This window comes from Stylophora pistillata, chromosome 1 (assembly GCF_964205215.1).
Source record: "Stylophora pistillata chromosome 1, jaStyPist1.2, whole genome shotgun sequence".
Lineage (NCBI taxonomy): Eukaryota > Metazoa > Cnidaria > Anthozoa > Scleractinia > Pocilloporidae > Stylophora > Stylophora pistillata.
This window is the reverse complement of record NC_142519.1, coordinates 49,693,198-49,718,566: the sequence shown is the minus strand read 5'-3', so window position 1 is coordinate 49,718,566 and position 25,369 is coordinate 49,693,198. Positions and strand designations below refer to the sequence as shown.

The 25,369-nt window shown below is 37.8% G+C and overlaps 1 protein-coding gene, 1 long non-coding RNA gene and 1 other non-coding gene across 4 annotated transcripts in view; 1 reads left to right on the top strand and 2 right to left on the bottom strand.

The window, feature by feature from the left end:
- LOC148742913 (uncharacterized) overlaps positions 1-25,369 on the bottom strand; it is a 185,968-nt gene that overhangs the window by 46,827 nt on the left and 113,772 nt on the right. The window lies entirely within an intron of this gene.
- Positions 13-980, top strand: LOC111329726 (uncharacterized). The gene has a single exon (XR_016001505.1). It is a non-coding gene; the product is annotated as an uncharacterized LOC111329726 (transcript).
- Positions 4,157-15,658, bottom strand: LOC148742915 (G protein-coupled receptor GRL101-like). Its single transcript, XM_088738456.1, has 12 exons — positions 15,585-15,658; positions 15,039-15,110; positions 14,226-14,291; positions 12,892-12,963; positions 11,844-11,915; positions 10,775-10,849; positions 9,939-10,010; positions 8,736-9,756; positions 7,609-7,690; positions 6,970-7,008; positions 6,113-6,544; positions 4,157-5,690 (listed from the first exon to the last, which is right to left on the bottom strand). Exons 1-12 carry the CDS (start codon positions 15,656-15,658, stop codon positions 5,551-5,553), a joined length of 2,217 nt encoding a protein of 738 aa, XP_088594582.1. The 3' UTR covers positions 4,157-5,550.

Genomic DNA, 25,369 nt, shown 5'->3' with positions numbered 1-25,369 from the left:
CAAATGTGCTTAACTCCTGCTACGCGTCACTTTATGCAGACGATACTGTGATTTATTGCTATGGTACATCCTCAAAGGAGTTGAGTGATAAGTTAAATAACGATCTACTAGGTGTGGCGAAATGGCTTCATGATCACAAACTGACTTTAAATTTGGACAAAACTAAATGCATGCTTATCGGTAGTGATAGGAAACGCGAAAGCAAAGTAGATTTGTCTGTTTCAATTTTAGATCATAGTGTAAGTAATGTTCGCAGCTTTAAATACCTCGGTATACATATATCTTCGGATTTCATATGGACTGATCATATTGAACACCTAACTGGGAAAATCAATCAGAGGCTTGGGCTTCTCAAGCGTATAAAGCATTTATTGCCTTTCAGGGCGCGTTTACTTTTCTATAAAGGTCTTGTTATGCCCCTTTTTGAATATGCTGATCTAGTATGGGGCGATAAACATAATATTACCCTTATGTCTAGTTTGCAAGTTTTGCAAAATAAGGCCGCTAAAGTTATTTTAAATAGACCATTCTACTCATCCTCCACTGAGGCGTTAGCGTTCTCAAGTGGCTGCCTCTAGAGAAAAGACGATTTCAAAGAAGATGTGTACACGTATACAAATGCATCAATGGCCTAACTAATCACAATATGGACTTGATTAGACAAGACGTACTTCATAGGCATAATACACGTAACAAAGGCAATTTTAGATTACCGCGTGTCAAAAGAAATTGGGGGAAGCAAAGATCACAATATCATGCCTTTTCCGATTTTAACTCCCTCAGTCAGACTATCAAAGACTCAAAGAATGTCAATAGTTTTAGACGTAATGTTTTTAAGTTTTTAATATAGCTACTTACGTTTAATTTTTATTTATACTTATTTTTAATATATTTTTGATTTTTAATTTTTTATGCATTTTTTGTATCCTTTTAATCTCTTTGCAATTTTATTGCTTTCTTGTTTCTACTATATATATCTAGTTTCGAGGTCCTTTTTGAAAACTATATCTGTTATGAAAATTTTCCTCAATAAAGATGATTAACTGTCCCGCTTTCTCAAACTTTGCTGAATAAACTTGTTTTGTTTCTTGTTTGGAATAATGGCTGCAAGATTTGTAATAATGTGGTGGGCGACGAAGATGTAAATGCATTTTCCAAACAACAAGAGGAAGAGAACACAAAAGTTAAATTAAATGCTGTACGATTTAAACATTTTCAATTAATGAATTGCTTGATGCATTTTGTTTCTCGTTCGTCAATCTACTATACTGAAGAAGGAAACAATTAAATTTTATCCATTTCCCGCCTCATTTCATGACCGACATTGAGGGTAGTAAAATGACTTTGCGCTATATTTCAAAGGAAGGATTTTGAATGTTTAAAATAATCGCACAGATTTCTCGGTGTTTGTACGTTGTGACTGACGAAAAAGAAAACCAAATAATCAAAGTGATGGTCCATTTTTGAGTAGTCCAACAAGGTTCTGTCCGTGGACTTGAGGTCATTGTTTTGTCCACCAACCCATTGCTTGGTGATCAGTTCTTTCAACATATGTTAGAGAGTAGGTAATTCTCCTAATAAGATACATTTCATAGACATTGAATCGGTTGAAAATCTTTTCAAGAACTCTCACCTGTCGAAGTACAAACGAGAATTTCATCGAGGCGGGTGGTAGCTATTTCACACATTCGATGTACAAAATAAAGAGAATACTTTTTCTCTAGAACAGGTTACCAAATGTAACACAGCTGTCCAAACGAAAAGTCCAGACTAAACAGCGCGACATCAGTTCTTTCACGACCAGAATAAAATTCCGTCCACCATTTTAAATGTGGTTCCAAGGAAACTGGGTCAAGAGGTAATTACGGCCAATCAGGAATAAGAAAGTGTCTTCAAAGAATTCTTCGCTTTTGATTGCAAAATCTGCATTTTGACTTTCAAATCCAGATTTCGGATTTTACGGTAAAACATGAAATCTAAAAAAAAAGAATACGACGTTGAGAAAACCGTCCTCAAGATGGATCTGTAATCCAACTCCAGATCTCATGGATTTCTATGTTTCACTACTTTTGGGAAATCTAAAGAGGGATTTGCAAAACTACAGCTGTTGTAGGAGAGGTCTCAGTAAGATTCACCGGGAGCTGTAAAACGGCAAAGACATTAGCTTTCGTTCATTAGCTCTAGATTTGAAATACAAATCCATTGTTAAGGACGGATTTTCAGCATCGAAATCCGTTGGTCCTTTTCATGTTCTAGTGAAAAATCCCAAATCTGGAATTCCAAATTTAAATCCAAATTTCCCAATGGGAAGCACGCCAAGGTCAGAGTCGTTTTCCCAACATTCCACTAGTATTCGCAGTTTTTTTGGACTCTTAAATAGAAATAAGAATATTCTCATAAGGTCATAAACTTAGGGCAGAAACAATTAAAATGCCTTTGGCTTTTCGAATATCAAGGCTATCTTCGGCTGCAAGTTTCTTTAAAGTTACTTCCCACTTTCAAAAGCCGAAAAAAAATTTTTTTTCTTTTATTGGACTAGATTGAAGTTACACATTTTACCTAACGTTTACAAAAAGAAAAATTTAAAAATCTCAAAAAGCGTCCGACTTATTTACGAAAACGTATTTTCAAATAAAAGTTGTTAAATAAGGAAGGCGTCATAATCTGGTAAAGAGGCGAACCCCCCTGCGGGGATATTGGCGGCAACCTCATGTTATTTCCATATTTTGTTAAAATCGCGCACTTATCAAAAGCCACACGTGGAAGTCCTCTACTAGTGGAAAGTATTTTCTCAAAAAACATAAGTCAAAATTAAAGAGGAGACTCCGAGCAAAGACGAAAAAAAAGGTCCAAATAAGAGAGAAATGGCACCATTTTGTTAAGGGAAAAGAAACAGTCACGGCAATCCTCTCCACGCTGGCATCAAGACTGCAAAGAAAACAAGAAAGCGCCATCAAATCTACTTTTGTCCTACATAAGGTTAAAAACGAAGTTCCTTTAATAAGCAAGTACCGGTCTTGATACCAAAGATAGGCAATGGCCTCGAATCGTATGAAATCATGAATGAACCAACCCAAAGGAACTCATCTCAGCGATAACGGTATAAGTTAAGCTGTCTTTCGATTTGCTGATTTGCTTTCAGCAGTTTCTCCAACCTCACTTTTTTTTTTTCCCTCGCCAATTTTTCCCATTACTCAATGTTTAACTGAACGAGATAAAAAAAAACGTGACTGCTATCCAGTACTTTTCCTGGGAAAATTTCGATCCGACTGTCATTGATGCCAGGAGGTCCCGTCTTCCCATTGGTTCGCTGTTTCAGGAGATAATCTCTTGGTTTGGCGCTATTTGTTTACAAACCTTTAGGAACTAAAATCTCGCATTTGGTTTTGAGAGGTATAAATACACTTTGAGCGAATTTATAGGTTGTGTAGATTTGACCGATTTTCCTGAAATCTCACCAAAACATTACAGGGATAATGACAAACGAATGTGTGACAGAAAATTTTAATATCTGAAATATTTTCTACGTGGTTCATTCATGCAACACGTTTCGCATATTTTACGCTACTCTAACTTTAGATGCAGATATCTAGAGTTTATAATCTCTTGATTGCGGCCTATCAGGACGCCTTTGATTGGTTACTTGAGAATGTGGGTTTTGGTGATCTGCTTTAAATCAAGTCAAACGTTTCCTTATATCCTCCCACACGTGAATTCACTGTCGGGTGAATAGAACTTTATTAAACTGTAACATTTCTACATCCACCATCACCTCCGTACAATCCGCCAGAATACTACTTCGTCATTGTTACATTTATATCCTGAATTAGGGGCGGGCGATCAGATCAAATGAGAAAATTTAGGATTATTATGGCAGTTTCTTGAGGCACTGGAAATTTTCATTAAAAAAAAATCCACTCATGACCTCATAGCTGACAGATGTACATCTAACATCAATATGCATATTCTCGATACTGTCTTGAGGAGAATTTGTTTAATAATTGAGGGCTTCTGAATTTTGCGATTATTCCCTTTATTCTGGTGACCTTACTGTTTGATTCAGGAGTGATATGGTAAGGATAAATCAGATGCTAGTGATTCTTAGGAGTCAATGGGTTTATGGGTTAATAGTTAGTGATCTAGAATAAATCACAAATTTTTTTTAAATTTTATTTATTTAGGCAGATATGCTTGACAATATACAGTGACTTCACTGGATAGTTGACAGTTTACCAACATAGGTTTGACTGATACATATACTCAGTTGATGTTCGTCTTCCTGCCTTTCTGTATTACGTCAGTAACACCCTTTTTTTCTTTCAATTTGTACGAGCTTCTGCAAAATTTACTTAGGAGTAGAGAGAGCAAAAAATCCAAATGAATAAATATGTGAGCCAGATACACATGCATCATCTGACCTGAGCACTTAGTACATGCGTGCCGTGGGGTAAATAAAATTTATGGCATAACACTGTCAAGTAATGCTGCCATCTACTAATTACTTAAGATCTTGCATTTTTTTTGGAGCAAATCATGAGTAAGATATCGAGAGCAACTTGAAATTGGATAAATACAATTCAAGGCCTTTCATTGTTAAACTACACAACCTTCCGCTAAACATAGTGGAAGTTACAATTGCGATGAAATAAATCGTGAGTAAGATATCATTAGTAAATTTAGACTGAATATATATGATTCATGGCTTTAAGCATTGTAATACGACACAGCCATCTACTAAACATATCAGAAATTACCACTGTGATGACAAAATCATAACTAAGATAACTTCAGGTTGAATAAATATGATTTATGGCTTAGCATTGCTATAAAACACAGCCTGGTACTGAATGCTTACAATAGGTAAGATATTGATGGTGACTTCAAATTGAATAGATGCAAACTATGGCTTAGCCTTGCTATACTACAAGCCATCTATAAAATATATCATAAGACGTTAAGATTTAATGAAACAAATCATAAGTAAGATAGAAATATATGGTAACTGATTTAAATTGAATAATTATGATTCATGGCTTAGCAATGTAATACAACACAGCCGTCTACATGATATCAGCGTTAGATTGAATAAATACGATTTCTGGCTTAGCAGTGCCTAAAAACACAGCAGTCTACATAAAATCTTATCACTTTTAACAACTGACATGTAAATAAGGGGTGAAAGTAATCTTTTCCCTGGCAGCCTATTAAGTTTTCCTGCTGTTCAGATTAGACTCTATATATTAAAGAACTCCATATGCTGCTACTTTTTCTACACTTAGCACTAACTGAACTAAAATTCAATCTACATCTGAAATAATTTTATAAAAGACTACTCAAAGGTTAACTACTTATCAAGGAAAAACCCTTAGAGATTAATGTTATAGGTAACTTTATCTGCCAGTCTTTTGGAATGACCTCTTGAGTTGATAACTTTAAGGCAACTGTATTTTGACGCTATTTACGAAAACTACTGCAGGTAAGTACTCAATCAATTCCAAATTAAATTTGTTTCACAAAGAATGCAGTCCTCTGAGAGTACAGTGTTACTGATTACACACTCGTTTCTTTTATACCATCGATCGCTTCGTAAAACTGATCAAGGTCGCTATCATCGTCAAACGAGGCCAGCGGTGCTCTTGGAGACTCTCGCCCTGAGGCTGCTGGGAGATTTTCATGTGCTTTGCTTTTATCTGTTGCATAAAAACATGACACAAGGCAAAAAGAGGACATTCAGTAACTTGCCCTGTGTTAAATACTTACACTCTGCTCGGACTAATTCATAGCAAGATTGTTATATAAAGAGGAGCACCGTGTAATATAACGCAAACCTCGCAAAAGCGCTTCCCGAGAACACTATCTTGTCGCTTTGCGGAAAGAAAAACAGTTCCAAACCTTTCCAATGAGAAAAAAGTTATTTCACTATTCGAGTAAACCGCTGAATGTAGTTCAGCTGGGTAACGAAGGTGACGAAATTGTAGAAACAAAAAATTTGTTTAAGGAAGAGCGAGGAGATGTTGTTCACTATCTGTCCTCCAAATTGATGAAAAATATCTTAATGCATCAGAGTTCTTTTCTTTTTTTCAAAGGAAGGGGCTAGAGCTGTTATACATACCCTTATTCGCGATAAACTGCTCGTCTTCCCCAGCTTCCTCGTCCATGCCATCTTCATCTTGCTCCGCAGATTCTACGAAGTCCTTTTTTGATTCTTCGTCTTGTTTGTCAAGCTCATCTTCAATGTTATCTTCAACGTGTCCTTTGGATTCTTTGCAGTCGTTTTTCGATTCTTCTTCTTGTTTGTCAGCCTCATCTTCCATGTCATCCCCATGTTTTTCCTCAGATTCCTCTTCTCGTTTTTCAGGTTCGTCTCTCTGCTCTGATTGGCCTTCTTGGTTATCCTCTGGTTTTTCATCCTGTTCAGTCTCATCTCTCTCTCCGGGCTCTTCACGATCGGTCTGCTCTGCGTTTTGCTCATGCTCACTTTGATCTTTGGATCCGTCATCACTATCATCGCTGTCATCACTCTCTGCTTCTCGATGGATTAGAACTGAAAAGAGAAAAGTCATTAAATAAAAAATGGTCTGTACTACAAGTGCTACTTCCTATGAGCTTTCTCTTGACAGTATTTATTAAAGCAATAAATTTGATAGCAGCTCTTTCAAAAAAAAAACAAATCAAGTTAGCAATGTTCATAAAGTAGTTTTTCCCTTAAACATCAGCGACATTTCTTTTGAACTTTACCGGGTAACCTTGGCATTTAAATAAGGCCGACGGCTATTAGCGGGATTTCATTTACGGTCATTTTAAATGTTTTTTCTTCGACCATCCTGGCCTCCGACTGCAAGGGTTAGTTGATTCGGAGGCATGAGTTTTTCACTTTCTCACCGAAACTGAAGGGCGGAACCTCTATTTACACCTCGATCGAGCGACTTTACCATCCATGTTTACTTGAGCCGAATAAATGTCTCATACCTTCTTCGATGACTCGCATTTCCATGCCCTCATCTTGGCCTTTGGAAAACAGTTATAATATTAATCAAGCGTGTTCAAATGGCATTTACCTTCATGATTGTAAAATCAGTGAGCTGATCGGTGTGTCATATCTGAAGCAATAGTCAGCGTCGCCGAAGATAGTATTTTTAAGATAATCATGCAGAAGTGCAATCACCAGAATGTTATCGCGTTGCAATGAAACTTAATCAGATTTCAAGAACTAATGAAATTTGGTGAAACAACCTTGCACGACAAATGCTAAGATCAATTAAAGCTGATATCACAGATGACCACTCTTAAATATGCAAATCCGCTCAGCAGGACTCTGGTGATGACTTCCCTTCATGCAGGTTGTCTTGATATACCCTCAACCGGGAAAAATCAAACTAATTAAAATTAACCCTAGGCATTTCTCAAAATGAGAAATGAATTTCTCATGCCTATGGTTGTTCGGAAGACAGAGGTTGTACAAAAAATTAGTTGCTCTAATGTCAATGTTAAGTATATTTTGACGTAAACTTCAGTAGAACAGGTTTGTTTTGAGAAACCGCGTCTTCAACGCACGACAAAATGATGATAGTCCTCATTTCCCAAAAACATCGTTTTCGATAAACGTACCTTCATTGTTTTGATTTCGTCCGCACTTTTCTATCAAATAGCCCAAGAACTGTTGGAATTTAGGACTCAAAATACGTCGTACCTAGATGCAAGGCATCAAGAACAAAAATAAACAGTCAAAGACTGTATGTGGCCACTGGTAAAGCACAATTTTAATAGCATTAAAAAAGTCAGAGGTGTTATAGTGACGCTAGCACCTAGAGTTTGCAGAATATTTGTCTCACATGCTAAACAGAAAACCTGCCTCATCCCACATAATGATAAGTACCCTGTTCCACAAGAGAAAGATGATTCAGGAATACATTCTCCAATTGACATTCAACCAGTACTTAAAAGTAGTAACAAAAAATAGTATTAAAAATAATAATAATGCTAACAATGTTAATATATGACAATAATTTAAAGGGGCTAGCTCGAAAGACTCATGGTTTCCAATTCTCTGGACTCCAACATGCCTATGCTTCTTTTTAATTCGCTTGTCAATGATGAATAATTTTCCTATTTTATTGCAATTCCATATTTTGAGGCTCTTTTTTTTTTTCATGCGTAAAAAGCATTCGGTCGTTCCGCGTCCCAAAATAATCCGCAACTCCGCTGATCCACCGTTCTATTGTTCCTCAGTTCCTCCGTTCCATTATTCTTTTGAAGAACTGAGGGTATCGCATTTCACAGCTTGCTCGCTTGGCAAATTTAGCAGCTCTTTTCGGCTTAAGTCACTGATTCAAACTTCATATTGCACCTCTTCACAAAGCAAAAAATCCTCAGTGTTCATTATGTACAGATCACATCTATTGAGATATTCCCGCAGAAAAAGTTTGATTTAAATGTAGCGTCCGTGGATGCCCCTGTAAAATTATTTTGAGTTGTTTATCGTCAAAAGGTGATACGTTTATGCTGCGTTCTGTTTTTGCGAGGGTTATTTTCTACAGAAAGTTGTTTTCTTATGAAAGATCAAGGACAATCCGAAAATATTCAAATATCAAACACCGCTAAATTTCCTTCGTGCTAAGCGACATGTTTTTGCTTAAACTGGTTCATTTCACATTCTTCACGGCATGGAACAAATATTTATGAAAGTATGTTCTAACTTTCAGCTTATCAAAGATATGAAGGTTGCGAGTTAGTACCTGTTTTGTTGATAAAGTGTAGAGAATGGGATTGATGGCAGAGTTAACCGGCAGAACAAAGACTGCGATCCAAACTGCAAGGTCAGCAGGTGTACGGAAGGATTTTTCCAAGAGAGACCTCAATCCAATTACCACAATAGGCAGCCAGCAGACACAGTCGGTAAGAACAATGAAGAACACTCTTTTGGCGAGCGAGGCCTCCCTCCTCAGATCGGCTGCCCTTCGCTTGGCTTTCATTTTCCTCTCTCTTTCGGTCCCTTGCTGAGCCAGGCGCCGGTTTGATGTGCAGGATTTGTAGATAATCATGGAGTAGGCCACAATGACGAAGAACACAAGAGTAAAGTTTAAACCAACAAACATGGCAACAGAGTACTCCCAGCCTGAGGGCTTATCAGCAGAAAGTTGCAACGGGAGACATACAACTGATCTTCCATAAAAGTGGTGACCTTTCTGGCGACTACCAAAGTAGTCGATGCCCACCGTGGGAATAAATGCAATTAACCCACCAATAATCCAGATAAGGAAACACAGAAGTTGCGTAACCTTGATTGTAAGGGACTTTCCACGATAGGGGAACAGAATATTGTTAACCCGGTCGGCGGATATCAAACAAATCGTCATAACAGACACCTCACTTGACAACACGGCAATGGCACCTGTTATCTGACATGACGTACTTGAACGCCAGTTATAGTCATGCAAGAAATACTGCCCTGCCCAAATGGCATCCATTACACCTATTATGATAAGGTAGATACCCATCAGTCCATCAGACCCGGCCAAATGTATCAACATGATAGACTGTATCTTATTTTTCTTCTTTGCCTCCTTAAACACCAACCGCCACACGATAACAAACACAGCACCGATCAACGACATAATTCCGACCACCCAGAGACATATCCTGGGGGCTCGATCTCTGAACATAGTTTCACAACTGGCGAAGCTGTCGACATAAGCAAAGTCGCAGTCTGCGTCCTCCTTCGTCAAATGGCAACACATCAGGTTGGTGTCTACAGTCCTACGGTTCATAAAAAGAGTTGACATGAGTCACAAAAGGGGAGGAAAATATAAAATTTTGATTCTGAATTTAAGACAATGAAAGGGTGATAGTAATACTCTACAGGTTGCCTTATTGTATACTGATAAATAAAATTTCTCAATTGGACATCTCCAGACATCGAGAACATTTCACTGACTTACGCTGTTATTAAATACTCCATGTTCGAGAAGAAACCGGCCGGCAGTTCTCGCATTTCGTTGTAATGGAGGTAACTGCAAATTAAAGGAAAGCGATTCGATTTAACATCACTCGCTCATTATAAAGATGTTGCTGTCCTAAACCTAAGTATTTTCAAGCTTTTAGGCTCTCTTTTTTCCGTTGCTCCATCCATCTTTCACTCCTCCCAAAAATTTCAACTCTTAACACTTTATGTGACTCCCTGGGATTCAGAGGACAAGGAGGAACGGTAGGGTGTACCACTGTCAATGAACAAATTTGCCTCAATTTCGTTGATACCCATACGGAAAGTAACCAAGACCCCTTTACAATGTAGTCAGGCTTATCTGAGTAAGAATAATTCGTTACGGAGTACGTAAAACATGCCTAATATGTCGAAATGTGTCTACATGCAATATTACAACTGTAATCTACTTGAGAGGGACGTTTGAGAGAGAGGAATCGAAGCCCTCATTAGTTTTTCCTAAAGTTCTCAGTGGCCAGATCTGATTGGTTTTAGGAGTATATAATTCACTCGTGAATAATGGTATAAGCTTTGTATTGGTATACAAAGCTTATCCTTAGCTTTACACTTGTAGAGGTATCAATGGGCAACTCGAATAATGCAATTCTTAACTTGCATGATTAGGCTAATTGGATTACTTGTCCGTGAAGATGGCGGAAGGGACGCTAGTCTGAGAGCAAAGTTAATAACTTTGTCTAAAAGTTATGGGCATTGTCCCCCTTGAATTTGGAGTTAACTCTCCGTGAAGCTTAATCACACGCACACCTTGAATAATAGCAGTTTGTTCATACTCACAGGAATCGAATACTTGGCGCGATATCTTTAAATTGCTCGTTGCTCACTGCGCGGATTTTGTTGAAATAAAAGCTCCTTTAAATGACGATAGAATGAAAGGGTAACTCGTTAATGACAAACACGAGAGCATAAATTTAGGTTAAAAGAAAGCAGGATAAGTGATTGTGAGGGAGCAGGAGTAACACCGAATGACCACGTGTGACCACCACGAATGACCACGAGTAACCCCGACTGATCATGATTGACTACGAGTTACCATGAGTAACCACAAGTGACCATAGTGACCACGAGTGACCAAGAGTGATTCCGAGTGACCCCGAGTGACCCCGAGTGACCACGGGTAACTCCGAGTGACTATGAGCGACCACGAATGACCACTACTTGACTCATGTTATCAAGAGTAACTAGTAAGCAGTAACCAGAGGAAGGAAGGAGTGGTCTCATCTTCCTGCTCCCTGCCACACCAACCTTTTATCCGGCTTCAATCACTCGTCATTCTTCTCCATCAACTTTTCATCTTTGCTTTTTTGGTTGTTTAGTTTTTATCTTTTATTTTATATTTTAACGTATTTTTTGTATTTATTGCTTGTTTTTTTTTCCATTCATTTCCCTAATCCCTTCCTTCTGTCTTAGGAAACTGAGCGGAAACAGGTTCATCACGTAACAATTGATGACAGCGAAGTAGCTCTGGGAACTAACCGGCTTTCAATGAAGGAAGTGATACATTGTTTGCATTTGTCAGTCTCCGTAAATGGTTTATCTACGTTGAAGTCACAAGTTTTTGGATGAAGTCACCTGATGATAATGAGATTATGATGTCAGCCAAATTTATGACTTCTTGCCCTTGATCACGTGTGGCCACTCGTGGTTGTTAACGGTCCCTCTTAGTTGTTAGTGGTCACTCGTGGTTATTCGCTGTCAAGCGTGATCACTCGTGCGTAATTTTTGACACAACCTGCTCAAATGACGGAGATGTAGAACATGCGGACGACTGCACTTTCACAAGACCCCTGTTTTGCAGAGCTTCACTAACGTCGATTAAAAATGCTAATGAGAAACAGAGACTTACATAGACTGTATGTTTGTTAAGCCTTTAAAAACTCCAGGCGGCAGGTACTGAATATTGTTCTCATAAACAGCCCTGAATGACAAAGAGGACAGGTCATTATTACTTAAAATACAGAAAACTCTAGAGGCAAACTTCCATTCCAAGAAAAAAAAAAGCGATAACTTCTAATAGCTTTATCAACTCTTCCATGTCTTATTACAAAAACATCTTTGTAATAACAAGTAAACAGGCTTGTTAGCTCAATTGGTAGAGCGCTGCACTAGTATCGCAGAGGTCAGTGGTTCGAATCCCGTACAGGCCTGATTTTTTTCAGGTCTGATTTTCGCTATTACACAAATAGCGCTATCTTCTGCGAAGGATCGTGCATCATACGAATTTAATACCGCAGTTCAAATATATGAGGTTGATATATTTATTGTATCAAAAACATCTCTATACAATATGTGACGCCAAAAAGAAGATTGAAAATACCTCACTCCTTGGGACTACATAAAAAATTTGGCAATGGCAGTTAGCGGTTGCCTTGCTTAATCCAAGTATGAGTATGCGCTGAGTTGGGAAGAATTGCTACATTCTTTTAGTAATTATCTTTTTTATCCTGTCACGTGACATCATGCCAAGGAGATCAGAGTTGGCAGTTGCTATCCTGGATGTAATAGCAACTTCAAACTCGAGCAACGTCATACGTGACCTTGATAACCTCCAAGGTGTCAGAATCTAAGTCAGCCAAGGCACACTAGGTTGAGTAATTCAAAGAAACCATGGGTGGGTGAGGGAAAAAGTCTGCTCACTTTTTTGTACCACGCCACAGACGCAATTTAACCTATAATTCAATGTTACTTATTCCTCAAGTATATGTTCTTTTTCCTTTCGCAATCGCACATCCTCTAACAGAAAATTTAAGTGAACCAAATAATAAGACAGTCGCTAATGAAAATTGATTACATATGATCAGATATCTCGTGTAAGGTCAAGAACTTTTACTAGTGTAATTAGATATAATTTCCGTACGCTATCTCGTTCATATAAAATTGCTAAGTTTACTTACAGGTCTTTCAATTTGGACAGGCCTTGGAACTGATCTGGTGACAGGGTTACGAGGCTGTTTTTCTCCATGTATCTACGCGATAAATGAAATGCACGAGACGCTCTGTATTGCCATTTAACAGTAAAGATCATTTTCAATAATTGGTCGGGCTTAGAAACGTTCATTGTCGGGTTCGGCTAATATCATTCATATCGTTTTTTCCACCTCATATAAATGTTCTTCTTTAAAATATTAGTGCCTTATTCTTCAGCAAACTGTTTAACTGCTCATCAAAGTTGTGAAAAACTTCATTAAAAAGCATCACCAGACTGCTTTTATCGAGACGAGAACATATGATCACGGCACGCTTGTACTGATTGTTCTGACTGCCGGTTAAATAATGGCTTAACGACGGTTTATCCCCGGAGTGTACATCGTCGTTAAGCTGATGTAAACTGGCGGGCCGGTTTTGTGCCTAGTTAATTTTTCGATCGAGCAAAAGCTAGTATTTAAATTTCTTATCGAAATACAGTGTTCAAAGCTTTTGAACACGCCTTGCTGCTTGAAAAATCCTGAAAATTATAGACTTTTAGTCCTGATTAACATTCCACTCTAAATTTAGATTTTAAAAAGATTCCCTAATATCTAGTAGACGTTTTATCGAAGAGATTTTGAATAGTCATGAACCCAAATGTTTTGTGATAACTATTAATCCACTTGATTAACCGCTTTGCTTTTCCTTTGTTACGATTTTGAACATCATCATCATTATCAAGTATCGCTTTAGCCTCATGGAAAGGCGTCAATAAAGTAATGTGTGGTATTATATTTTGGTATATAAACACTAATGAAATACCTGGCGAGCTTTCGCGCACAGTGAAAGTAACCCGTTATCTTTACAAGTAAAAATATCGCCGTCACTAAGGTTCCATAGCAAATTGTACCTTTTGCAGCTAAGGCGAAATGGTGAGCTTTTTTATTCGTGTTTATATAATAAGTAGAATATTCATGGCCGATTAGAGATACGAAATTTGTTTTCTCGTGTTGAAAAGTATTTTTCAAAACTCGAAGAGAAATTTCGTATCTTCGCGCAGCCATGTAATATCCTCCATGTGTTGAGGTGTCTTGAAAACATGGTAATTGTGATTCTTATTTTCTGCATTTATTTTAAAAGTTACTGTATATTTTTTCGGTTAAAATCCTTAAAACAGCTGTTAATTAGGTCACGAGAATATTAGAGAAATAATAGGTAGGCACACTGATCCTCTATCTCTAGACAAAGCTCCCTTTTCATCAATGCTCATTAAGCAAGACACGTACTAAACCAGTTTTCATTACAAACACAAATCACTTACAATGTTTCTATCTCAGAGAGATTGTTGAACTTTGGCAAACGCTGAAGTTTGTTATTGGAGAGAAAGCTTAAAAAGAAGAAAAAATGTGGAAAACAGTTGAAAAACAAGGTAACTGCGTTGGTATTTGAGACTCACGGAGAATATTTTTTTTATTACAGAAGGGACCTCGGGAATTGACAGTAAAACTTATCTGTTTATTTTTCAAGGTAATACATCTTACGGACGTAAAGACAGCAAAGTGTTAATACATTGAGAGTTAATACATCTTAGCTGAGTAGCTAAACCTTTTACTTCTGGACTTTAGAATAGGAAAAACTGGTGCCATTTGTACTTCCGCTGTTTAAATGGTCGTTTGCATATCATGGCATAATTTCCCTCCTCAGTATTGGTGCATTGAAACTATGAATTCGAAGAGTTGCTCATATCGCAAATCGGTCCTGTGGTAGTTGGGCTGTAATAATTTATACCTTTCCTGATCGTTTGGCGAAAAAAAAAAATTAAGTCACAGGTCAAGTGGAGAAAAGCGCTAAGCGAGACAATCAATCTCACTTTTTTAATATATATTTTATTTTCACAGCTGTTGGTGACCAAATCCACTAAAGTTAGCATTATATACCAGAGCGGGGAGAGGTTCCAACCTCTCTTCACTCTGTCATATACTGAAGCTAGTGAAGCGTATGGAGCAGTTTACGTTGATATTTTTATTATAATAGCATTCTATTTAGAATGGCCACAATGCGAAGGTTTAACCAAAACCTCTTTAAAAAAATGTACGGTTTCACTCGCTGTAAAGGCGTACAAACTGCCACTTACAGCCTTTTCAACTGGGTAAGGTTGCTAAAAACATCTTGGGGAAGACGCTCGACTTTGTTGTTTGACAAATCCCTTTTGAAACAAATAGTAAGCTAACATTTAACAACATAAATTCTATTTGGAAGATGGGAAAGTCCTGCCCGGTCCCTAACCTTCCTGTAATGTGAGCTAAATCGGCTGGCTAATAATATAATACTAGTTATTTTTAACCAAATAAGGAAATGAAGAGCCTTTTTGAGTGTCTGTAAAAATATCAGTTATGACCAAGAATCTCCAATACGGAGCAACTGGACTTAATAGAAAGATATATTCCACGCTTAAGGCTGAGAAACCTTCTGTTAGGACAATAACGGCAGAGAGACCTTTCATTGTACTACGACATCTATTTCTTAACACTTTACTCAGTGATTTCGAATTCCAAACGAACAAACTCAGTTCGAGAAAGCTAGAAATAAGCGATATCCTCAACTAGTTTGGACCACCACCCAGGAATGCTAACACTGACCTGTAAAAGTTTTTTTTCGTACATAGAAAAGTCCTACTTACAGTACTTTCAGGTTGGTATTACTGCTTAGTATCCCTCGAGGCAAACTCTGCAACTGATTGTAGGACAAGTCCATAAAAAAACGTGTTTGGAAAGTGAGATGATTGAAAAAAACAAACAAACAAACAAACAAAGAGTCATAGATCACATACAAATGCAATGTAGGGGAAAGGAATATTTAATGTTGACGAAGAGTTTTCGACAACAAATCACAAAATTTAGACTTACGCTTCCATCAAGGCGGACATTCCTTGAAGAATGTTTCGAGGCAGCTTTTCCAGCCGATTACCACTCAACCGCCTACACATAGAAAATGATAAAAAAGATCTAATTGGACGAAAGACGCTTCAAACTTGACACAGAGATTTTCTGATTATCTAATTGTACTTGGAATATTCACATGATAAAAGATATCCCCATTTTTGACGTGATTTTCTAGTTAAAGTCTGTATTAGAGCGCAAAATTTATGTTATATCATTCGCTTTTAGTTCCAGGATATCGTTGCAATTTTGTTGCCTTTTAATACGATCATTGTTTAGTGGGTGTTAAAGAATAAACGTAGAAAACATTCTCTCGAAAAGAGCCTTGACTCCTTTGCTTATGTTCTGCGGGTCACCGTCAGCCTCGCTATGGTGTTTAGCCGGTTTATTTTCCGACAAGGCGCCGGGGATTTTAATAGGGTTTTTCAAAAATTTCTGTCCGCTTCTTACTTTTTAACTCTAGTCATCAAATATACTACAACTGATTTTAATCAAACAACACAGCGTTTCCAAAAGCCTCTTGCTCCATCTGAAGTAATCTAGTGCATGCTCAGAAAGTAACATGCTACAGGACACTACTCCCTCTAAATTAGCACCGACAATTTATTGATAGAATTATTGTGTTAAAAACCTTTGTTTTTCTTCTTCATTGACTCTTAATAAGATACTTGAGCCTGCAGGATACAGCGTATTGTGCCTTTCAAATGACCTGACTGTGTAACTTGTTCGAGATTTCCATGCTAAACTGTTTTTAATTTCTTTAGTGCTAGTCATGTTTAGAGGTAGATAATTATTCATAAATGTGTTGCGCACGAATGTAGTTAGCACCCTAGCTCAAGCACCCAGAAATGCACACGCACAAACATGTAACTACCGTACCACCACCACAAATACGCCCTACTTAAATCCGAAAACGTTACGCTTTTGAATGATTACACTTTGGATACAAAACTAAACGCTTCCAAATGAAATCATGTTCACGCTGCTGACACATGCCATCCCGTCAGAAACAAAAGAGAGAAAACTTAATCACTTTCCCTAATGTTTGTTTGAAAAGGTGCTACTCACAAATATTTTAACTGATCTTGCCCAGCGAAGAGATCTTCAGATAAGTTTTTTAAGTTATTATTTCCCAGCCACCTGTAAAACGCATTTAAGTTAAATATCCGTCCTAATTTTAGAACGAATTTCATTCCTTGTACTGACTAGACATTGCAAAGAGCGCAACTATTTGCCGAAGGCTTGTTCTCGATGGACAGAGGAACATGAACCGTTTAAACCTGAGGCCTGTGAATATGGAATTATTTTTTAATAAATTATCATATGTCTAAATGATATGTTATCCGAAGTAAAAGAAAGGATGTCTCTTTCCCCCTAAATGTTAACTATGTTGTTCAGGACGATTTACATACATACATACATACATACATACGTTACTTGACCACTCCCCATAGGGGCTTTTCAGGGCCAATTCCCACCCATCCCACCCCAGGGGAGGACATCCACTACACAGTAATCTCGTGCGTGGGAATTTAACGCCTCCTACCCCTAACCCTGCAGGAGACGGGGCCTACGGTTTGTTCTCCCTTAACCGAGAAGACTAGAATATCTATCAATTTTCTTTTATTATAGATAGGTAGCAAATTCTCCTCACTTATTTTAAGACCATGAGTATCGGTCCGGCCGGGGCTCTAACCCTTGACCTCCCGCACAACACAGACCGGCGCTCTAGCCAATTGAACTAACCGGGAGGCGGTTTATACAAAAGCCTGATGTTTCTCAAATGCAGTTATTCGTTAGTATTTGTTCCGATTTTCAAAACCAGATTTAGAAAGGTTTGACTCGGGCGTGGGTAAGACTCAGTTTTAAAAAAGACGACATTATAGGAAGGAGAATCGATCCATGTCAGCGGCAGTCAACTATATTAAGCTACAGAGCAAATAACTTACAGATCAGTTAACTTGTATTGCTTGAACAGATCACTTGGAAGAGTGTCAAGTTTGTTGAAGTCCAGAGTTCTATAGAAAAAGACACATTTATTTTCTCGACAGTCCCAGATTTTTCAGTTGGGAGTGTATGTTTCTCTTTTGATCTTGTCCATAAGTTTATACAAAATAGAGACAGGCTGCGGTTGCACACTAAAGTTAACATAGAAAGTTACAAGAGTAAAATGTTTGAACTAAAGCCTGCACATTTCTCAACAATATTAATGCAATTGAATCGAAATCAATACAGCGTTTACTGATGACTTAAAAGCAGGAATATTCAAGTGAATTTCAAATTAGTCTGATTATGTAACAAAGAAAAGTTTGACCGTCAACAACACATATCAATAATAAATGACAAAATTTTAAGTATATTAAGTTCATCAGCTCTATCATATCAAACTTTGCCTATTGTTATGCTATGATTCATTTTCGGCCAATGGCCGTATTGTTCGTTTTCCTCCGAGACCTTTACACCAGGGCCCGGTTGTTGAAAGGGCGGATAGCGCTATCCAACGGATAAATCACTATCTAGAGGATGTGTTACCAAAACGCACTGCGCCATCCACCGGATAGGGATTTATCCACTGGATAGCGTTATTCATCCTTCGAAAAACCGGGGCCCGATGGTTTACATCGCGATTGGCAGTCATCGAGTTTGGGCGAGAATTTTTTAGGTGTAACAATTTTTGCCTCGGGGTAGTATCCTTGAGAATTTATGTAGCCCAAGAGATTTGAAGTAAGAAATTGTGCGGGAGAGGAAAAGTGATTGATTGATTGATTCACTAAACAGAGGATAGCCCTGATTTCACAGTTTTTATTGTTACGACTATTTTCTTTTTCGTCTTCTCTGACTTATTCAGTTTATGGGTCCAGTTTGGGCTTTCGCTATCTGAAGAAGAATCAGAATGCATTTCATTCACTGGAAGGGAAGACACCTGTTCTGCCGCAAACTAAACATCCTCAAGAAATAATGCGAGGAAACTGTGGTTTACCACAATACAGCTGAGGATGGCCCCATAGACTTCCAGCTTAATATCATAAGTTGACTCAATAGCATTACGATGCACTATAAACATTGAGTTACTTTTTAGGAACAGAAATGGTTTTTCTGAGGGTGCCAAAAACAGAAACAAAAGGGAATTTATACTTGCGCTCTCAGTTTCCTGATAGGACTCCAAAATCTCTCTGGAATTTTTGAAAGTTCTTTATGAATTCGCTCTAGTATGGAAGAATCAAATTGATTTAAAACTAGGTCTTTAGGCTGTTATTTATGACTGACAACCAGATGAATGCAACAACGAGCGACGTCCCAGTCTCGGTGAATCGTGTAAAAACCTTGTTTGTTTGCTTTCCTTGGAATCCTTCAAAATCAATTTAAGGCTCTAACTGTTTTTTAACTGTTTGTTCCCTCCTTTCAAAAATTTTAGTTGCTCTTAGCATTATAAAGTCTGCCTTTACTCGGTGGTAAAAGTTGTTTCAAAATGTCAATGATCAATTTGCAGTTCGTTCTTTGCAGGAATTTTTGGTCAGCTTAAAAATTCGATTGACGTAAAACAGTATCTATTGACCAAGAGTTGATTATGTATGTAAAAGAGCTGGGTTTTTCTCTTTTTAAAGCGCTAGACTAACCAATCAAAACTTACTTCCTACAATGGAGTTGTTTCAAAATGTCAATGATCAATTTGCAGTTCGTTCCTTGCAGGAATTTTTGATCAGCTTAAAAATTCGATTGACGTAAAAAAGAATCTATTGACCAAGAGTTGATTATGTATGTAAGAGAGCTGGGTTTTCCTCTTTTTAAAGCGCTAGACTAACCAATCAAAACTTACTTCCTACAATGGAGTTGTTTCAAAATGTCAATGATCAATTTGCAGTTCGTTCTTTGCAGGAATTTTTGAACAGCTTAAAAATTCGATTGACGTAAAACAGAATCTATTGACCGAGAGTTGATTATGTATGCAAGAGAGCTGGGTTTTTCTCTTTTTTAAAGCGTTAGACTAACCAATCAAAATTTACTTCCTACAATGGAGTTGTTTATCCTCAGTGATCATTTAACGAGTGAAACTTCTAATCATGATCAACAATGAAACATTGTGAAATTGCACTTTTAAGACCACAAACTCGACTAGTTAAGAAATCTGACCGCACATATATTCAGAAAAAGAATGCAAATGTAAAGTCATTATTCAAGTGCTGTGCTCGATCTGCGAGTTCAATTTTTAAAACTCAAGCAACGGGTACGTCACTGCGTAAGTTGCTCAGAGCAGAGCTACATAGACAACTTACTTGCACCTAACTATAGAGATTTAACATCTAAGAGCTTTCTTAAATGAGCCACAGAAATCCAGTAGCCAGGCAATCAACATCGAACAAGTAACCCATTTACTTTGTGGCGCAAAAAATGGAAACAACCCACTTTCGCGGTATAGATAGGCAGTTTCCTTTCCAAAAGTTATGATCACATCTTTCTCAACTTTATGTATTACCAAATTCTTTAATTCGAGGAATATGAGGCTACGCTGAGCACGCTTTGCCCGCTGCCAGTTCCAATTAATAAGTCCTTCCCATTGTGGCGACCGCAACTTAACATGTACAGTCATCGCAATTCCTTTTAAAAAATTGTATGGTTCAAGAATCACCAACAGAATCAAATCAAAATCGCTAAAATTATCTGAGAATTGACAGTGTAAAAGTGTTCGTATTCCCGGTCAATATCTCAGAGGAGGATATATTGCTAGATGTATCTTAGATCTTTAGATTTGGAAGAACTACTGATCCAAAATGGAGAAAGATTCCGAAACCGCATAACTTACAGGTTCCTAAAGTATTTTCCCTCCAAAAATCCATTAAGAGGTAGTTGGCCGGAGGACAAGTTCTTTATGTTGTTGTTGTTCAGGAAACTGCATTCATTAGGAAATAAGGAAAACACAAGAGTTCAAAAACAACTACTGAGTTAACAGTTTGATTTCCTTTGTGCTGCTGGTTTGCACCTACAAGAATACAAGAATTGTGACAACATAAGACGTCTTTATGAACACTTCGTACAGCAGGAGTTAACAAGTGCTCTTGAAAAGATTCTCCTTAAATGAAGGCGTAAATGACTAGAGTGTGAACCCAGTCTGTATGGCTTTTCTCCTGCCGAAGAAAGGAGACTGATGGAAATCCATTTTCAGAATGCTTCCTTACGATGAAAATAATGCCTTTTTTTCTTTTTATATAATATCTGCCGCACACAGTTTCAATTTACTCATAGCACTACTTCATCTACTTCTGTGTTTTAAAGAGCTCTCTTTTTCATGATTTGGTGCCACGGTATGTAACACCTGCCAACAGAAAATTAAATCCTTTTCTTGATGTCTTTGTTTCAGTTGATAACTAGGTGCTTGAAGAGAGTAGTGATAGAAGACCATTTAAAATGGATTAGAGTCTAGTCACAAAATAAGTTTGATGGAGAAACGTCTGGACAGAGGTATTTGGACAAGCTGGAAATAAATTGCTATGTGGTTTAAATTCTCTGCTTTCTAACTGGGAAAAGAACGCTCTTCAGATGTCCGTCCGTTTGAAAATAACAGAATCAATTTCAGGTAAAGACCTTTGCGAACCAAAAAGAATAATCCCTATGGTATCATTTATTATATGTCTGAACCCGCCAAAAAAGACAAATGGGGGACCTTATCTGCTTCATCAAAATATCAAAATGACTATCTTTAGATATTTCTTCCATGTTGAGGTTTCAAATTGTCTTTATGCTTGTTTCCTGACAGGGTGTAGCGTTGAACTCAGAAAAGGAATGGAAAAGGAATCAAAATCTTAAAGCTGCACAACGCTGCATGTTGCCAAGAACTTGCACCAACTAGCGCTGTATGACCTTCAAGTAATTTATTGGTAAAGTGGAAACCTGAAAAAGCTACATTGCGAAGTCAGTTTATCATCGGTTCTCTTTACCCGAGCAGGTGATCTATGAGTTGGAATCACCTTCAATAACAGATATTCTGTACAGAATGAACACAGGGATATTGGTGTCAACAGAAGAGGTCATAACTCTCCCATACATACTTACCTGGCACAGTTGATAATATGGTTATCGCATGGCCAAACAGTAAACACGAAGTATCCGTCCAAGTAACCACATGAACGCGATAAAAAGGAAAAACGGAACAAAACAAAACCGATAAAAAACTGCTTTGCTCTAGGTGAGCACTCGCTTTTTTTGTACCTGTTACGTTTTTAAAACATATGTTAAAATGACTGATCTACGCGGGACAAATCTAAATTGCGGTCAATATCGGTTTTAGCCAGCCAAATAACTCAATTTGGTTTAAACCAGTCCTTCTGAGATATAGCCATGAATTAAACAGTTTTTTTTTCATAAAAATCCTACGAATAGAGTTAGTTAAGGTGAGAAAAATGATATACAGTCCAATATCAAGCGAAACAAACGTCTACTTACAGTTCTTGAATATTCCAGTTACCAAAGAAGATTCCTACAGGTAACCTTTCCAGTTGGTTGTAGGACAGGTCGCTACAAAAGGGCAAATAAGGAAACTCCAATATTAGGAAATAAAGAAAAAGTATTAACATGCACAATAATTTATTTAAAAGTGCGTTACCCTTGCTCTGGAAGTCTCAGCATCTAAATTGAGAGTTTTCTGTCTTCGGTGATCGATATTGCTTACAGCAGTATTCAGCATGCACCGATAAAAACACGGAAAAATCATGCGAGTGATTGGTGTGCCCACTGCTCTTTTACTCAGAAATGTTAATTAAGCAACTTTTTATTCACTTCGGTTAGGAAAACTGCAAGTTGAACCTTCGTGTTTCAACAATAAAGAACAACGGCCGGGTTCTAACTTTGTGCACTTTGTTTGTAATGCACGCACATATATTGCAGGCTTTTTTTTCGGAGGGCATGTAGAAGATCTAGAGTACATTCTCAAAATAAGAGTCATACGAGAGTTGGACAAGAAGTTTCACGAATCCTACATACGGCGTATGCTTAACTTTTTAAATTTTGAATTTACATCAAGATCGGCCCGCATAGATTGTTTTTTCAAATTCTTTTCGACTATTCTAGGGGTATTTTTTAAAATTCCTATTCTGGACATTTTATTTCATATACAAAATAGTGTCTAACATATTTTACTCTTACCCTTTGATAAAGTTTATTAATATTCTAAGAAGTGTTCATGATACAGTTCTGTCATAGGGTCGTAACGGTGGTTTTAACGCAAAACGCATCCCATAGAATAAGAAAGAGGTCATGATATGCACTCCTCTTCTGCTTTCCAGTCACCTCGAATAGGAAAATGCGTGATAAAGTTACTCATGCTCGATGTTGCGTACAATAAGATGACTTTTAGTTCCCCTATCTCTCATCGGTCATTATTGAGGGAGGGGATTCCTTCAAACGTAGACGTGCCGTTTCAGCGAGACAACTGTAAAACATACAGGGACCTCTGATTAAAGTGACGTTTTAGGCTCAGAGTGGGTGGTTTAAACATGGGACTGCCATGGATTATTGCTCACTATTTCAAGATTACAGAATAGAGCTCAAGTCTTATGCGAGGTGTTCATCTACACCAGACGTAATGGAACGTGGTTCATGTTGTATTCTCAGTTTTCAATGTCTGTGAGATTGAAAAGGCTTCGGATGCTGATGGATTTTCACATCGGTAAGACTTGAAGCAAGGCTTTTCGTGGACTCTACAGTATCAGACAGAGCAGAAAATTCCTCTCCGTGGAGTCGACAAAGACACTGGTCCTCGCTTTTGTATCTCCGTACCACGATTACTGTAACTCACTTCTTTTTGGTCAGCCTAAATATCGATTTAATCTTTTACAGAAATTTCAGAACGCCACAGCTAAGGCTGATTGTCCAGATTACGAAATCTGTACACATTACACCACCTCTCATAGACCTACACTTGCTTCCTGTATCATTCAGAGTTCAATTAAAAATTTGCTTCTTTCTGTTTTTAAGTCGTTAAACAATCTGAGATCTGTTACCTCTGAAACCTGCTTACAAGTATACTCTTTGCTAGTCTACACACTCTCCTCTGTTCGTTCCAGGGTCACCTGCTCTGGACTTGGGGATCGCAGTTTTGCTCATGCTGCTCCTGCATTATGGCACTTATTGCCGCACTTTACCAATCAGATCCTTTAGCCGCATCGATAGTTTTAAGGAAGAACTCAAAACGTTTCTTTTTCGGAAAGCGTTCAGTACTAGTACATGATACATGATAAAGCGCTTTTAAGAACCCATTTACGATACAGGCAGAACAAAGCTCATTTGAACCAAAGTCTATGTTTCACCCCTTCCTGTCTCTTTTCCTTCTTCTTTTTCTTTCCTTTTGATGGATTCGTCTATGCGCTAGTAAACATTTGCCTTGTATGGGGGTGATTGTTTGCAACTTTATCATTTGGCAATTAGTTACGCCGCCCATAAATTACTTTTGATATTGCATGAGTTCACCTACCGCTTATTCAATAGAAGTGACCTCAGACAGTTTTTGTTCTTCTGGATATTGTCTATCCGGTACCTAAATGTAAATCTATTTGTGAAAGCTGGACACCTTTTCACAAGAGTGATTTTGGAAATTGCTCGATCAGAGGATTGGCAATGTCGATAGCGTTTTGACTTGTAAAATGTAAGAACAATTTCGTTGTTCCGTTACCATGGTAATCAGCTGCAAACAATAGCCCTTTCCCTCCGTGTAGCTCTGTTATACAATACGCCGAGGTCTCTATATGCCTAGGTTCATTCAAGATTCCAGACTGTTGGATTTTGAGGCCTTCATGATGTTGATACAGCCATTTTTCACGATGACCCACACGCTTCTGTTTTCAAGTTGAATATTTCGTTCACAGCGAGATGGATTTCGCCGAGGTTAGGAGGGAATAATCAAATTTGAACAAAGGTATATCATGCGCGTGATTGACCGTCCTAATTTGGACATGCCATGTGTTTATTGATCGCACTTTGAATGTTAGTGAATCTGTAAAAATGAAGCCCTTGAGATTGAAACAAAAAAATGATGGGTCATTTCTTTTGAGTCGCCGTGCAGGTAGTTACAATAAAATAGTGAACGGTGATTACAATCAGATACTGCCAACTAACGCCTTATTGCTGACACTTAACCAGCGTAGACTGAGAGTTATACATGAAAGTTATGAATCTCCTCAGTATCGCTTACCCGTTCCTCGTCGATATGTAATAGCTTGGATTGTATGGGTTGCCTCAGTTTCTTAAACTTTTAGCCATTTTCGTAATACCAATCATTTTTAACGACCATGCACATTATCGCTTTGGCGTTACGCTGTATTTCTCCGTAAAGATTTTATCGGTCGCGCTCCGACAAAAGACGAGAATAGTTTATTTTCGATATTTCGGCACATTTCTGTGCAGAAATATTAACACTCTGTTAACGTTCTGTGAACATTCTTTCATTTTTAAGGACCTCTTGAGGTAATTGTTTGTACTGTTCTCAAGAAGTGATTCATAAATTAGAATTGCCTCAAAGTGCCATGGTGTGGCAGTC

What these genes read in the sequence shown, in the direction of transcription:
- LOC148742915 (XM_088738456.1), bottom strand. Translation starts at nt 15,658, where the DNA reads ATGGACTTGTCCTACAATCAGTTGCAGAGTTTGCCTCGAGGGATACTA. An exon ending in AATACCAACCTGAAAGTACT is followed by an intron (nt 15,111 to 15,584) that starts GTAAGTAGGACT and finishes TTGTTTCAAAAG; the next exon opens with GGATTTGTCAAACAACAAAG. An exon ending in CTGTCCAAATTGAAAGACCT is followed by an intron (nt 11,916 to 12,891) that starts GTAAGTAAACTT and finishes TTTGTCATTCAG; the next exon opens with GGCTGTTTATGAGAACAATA.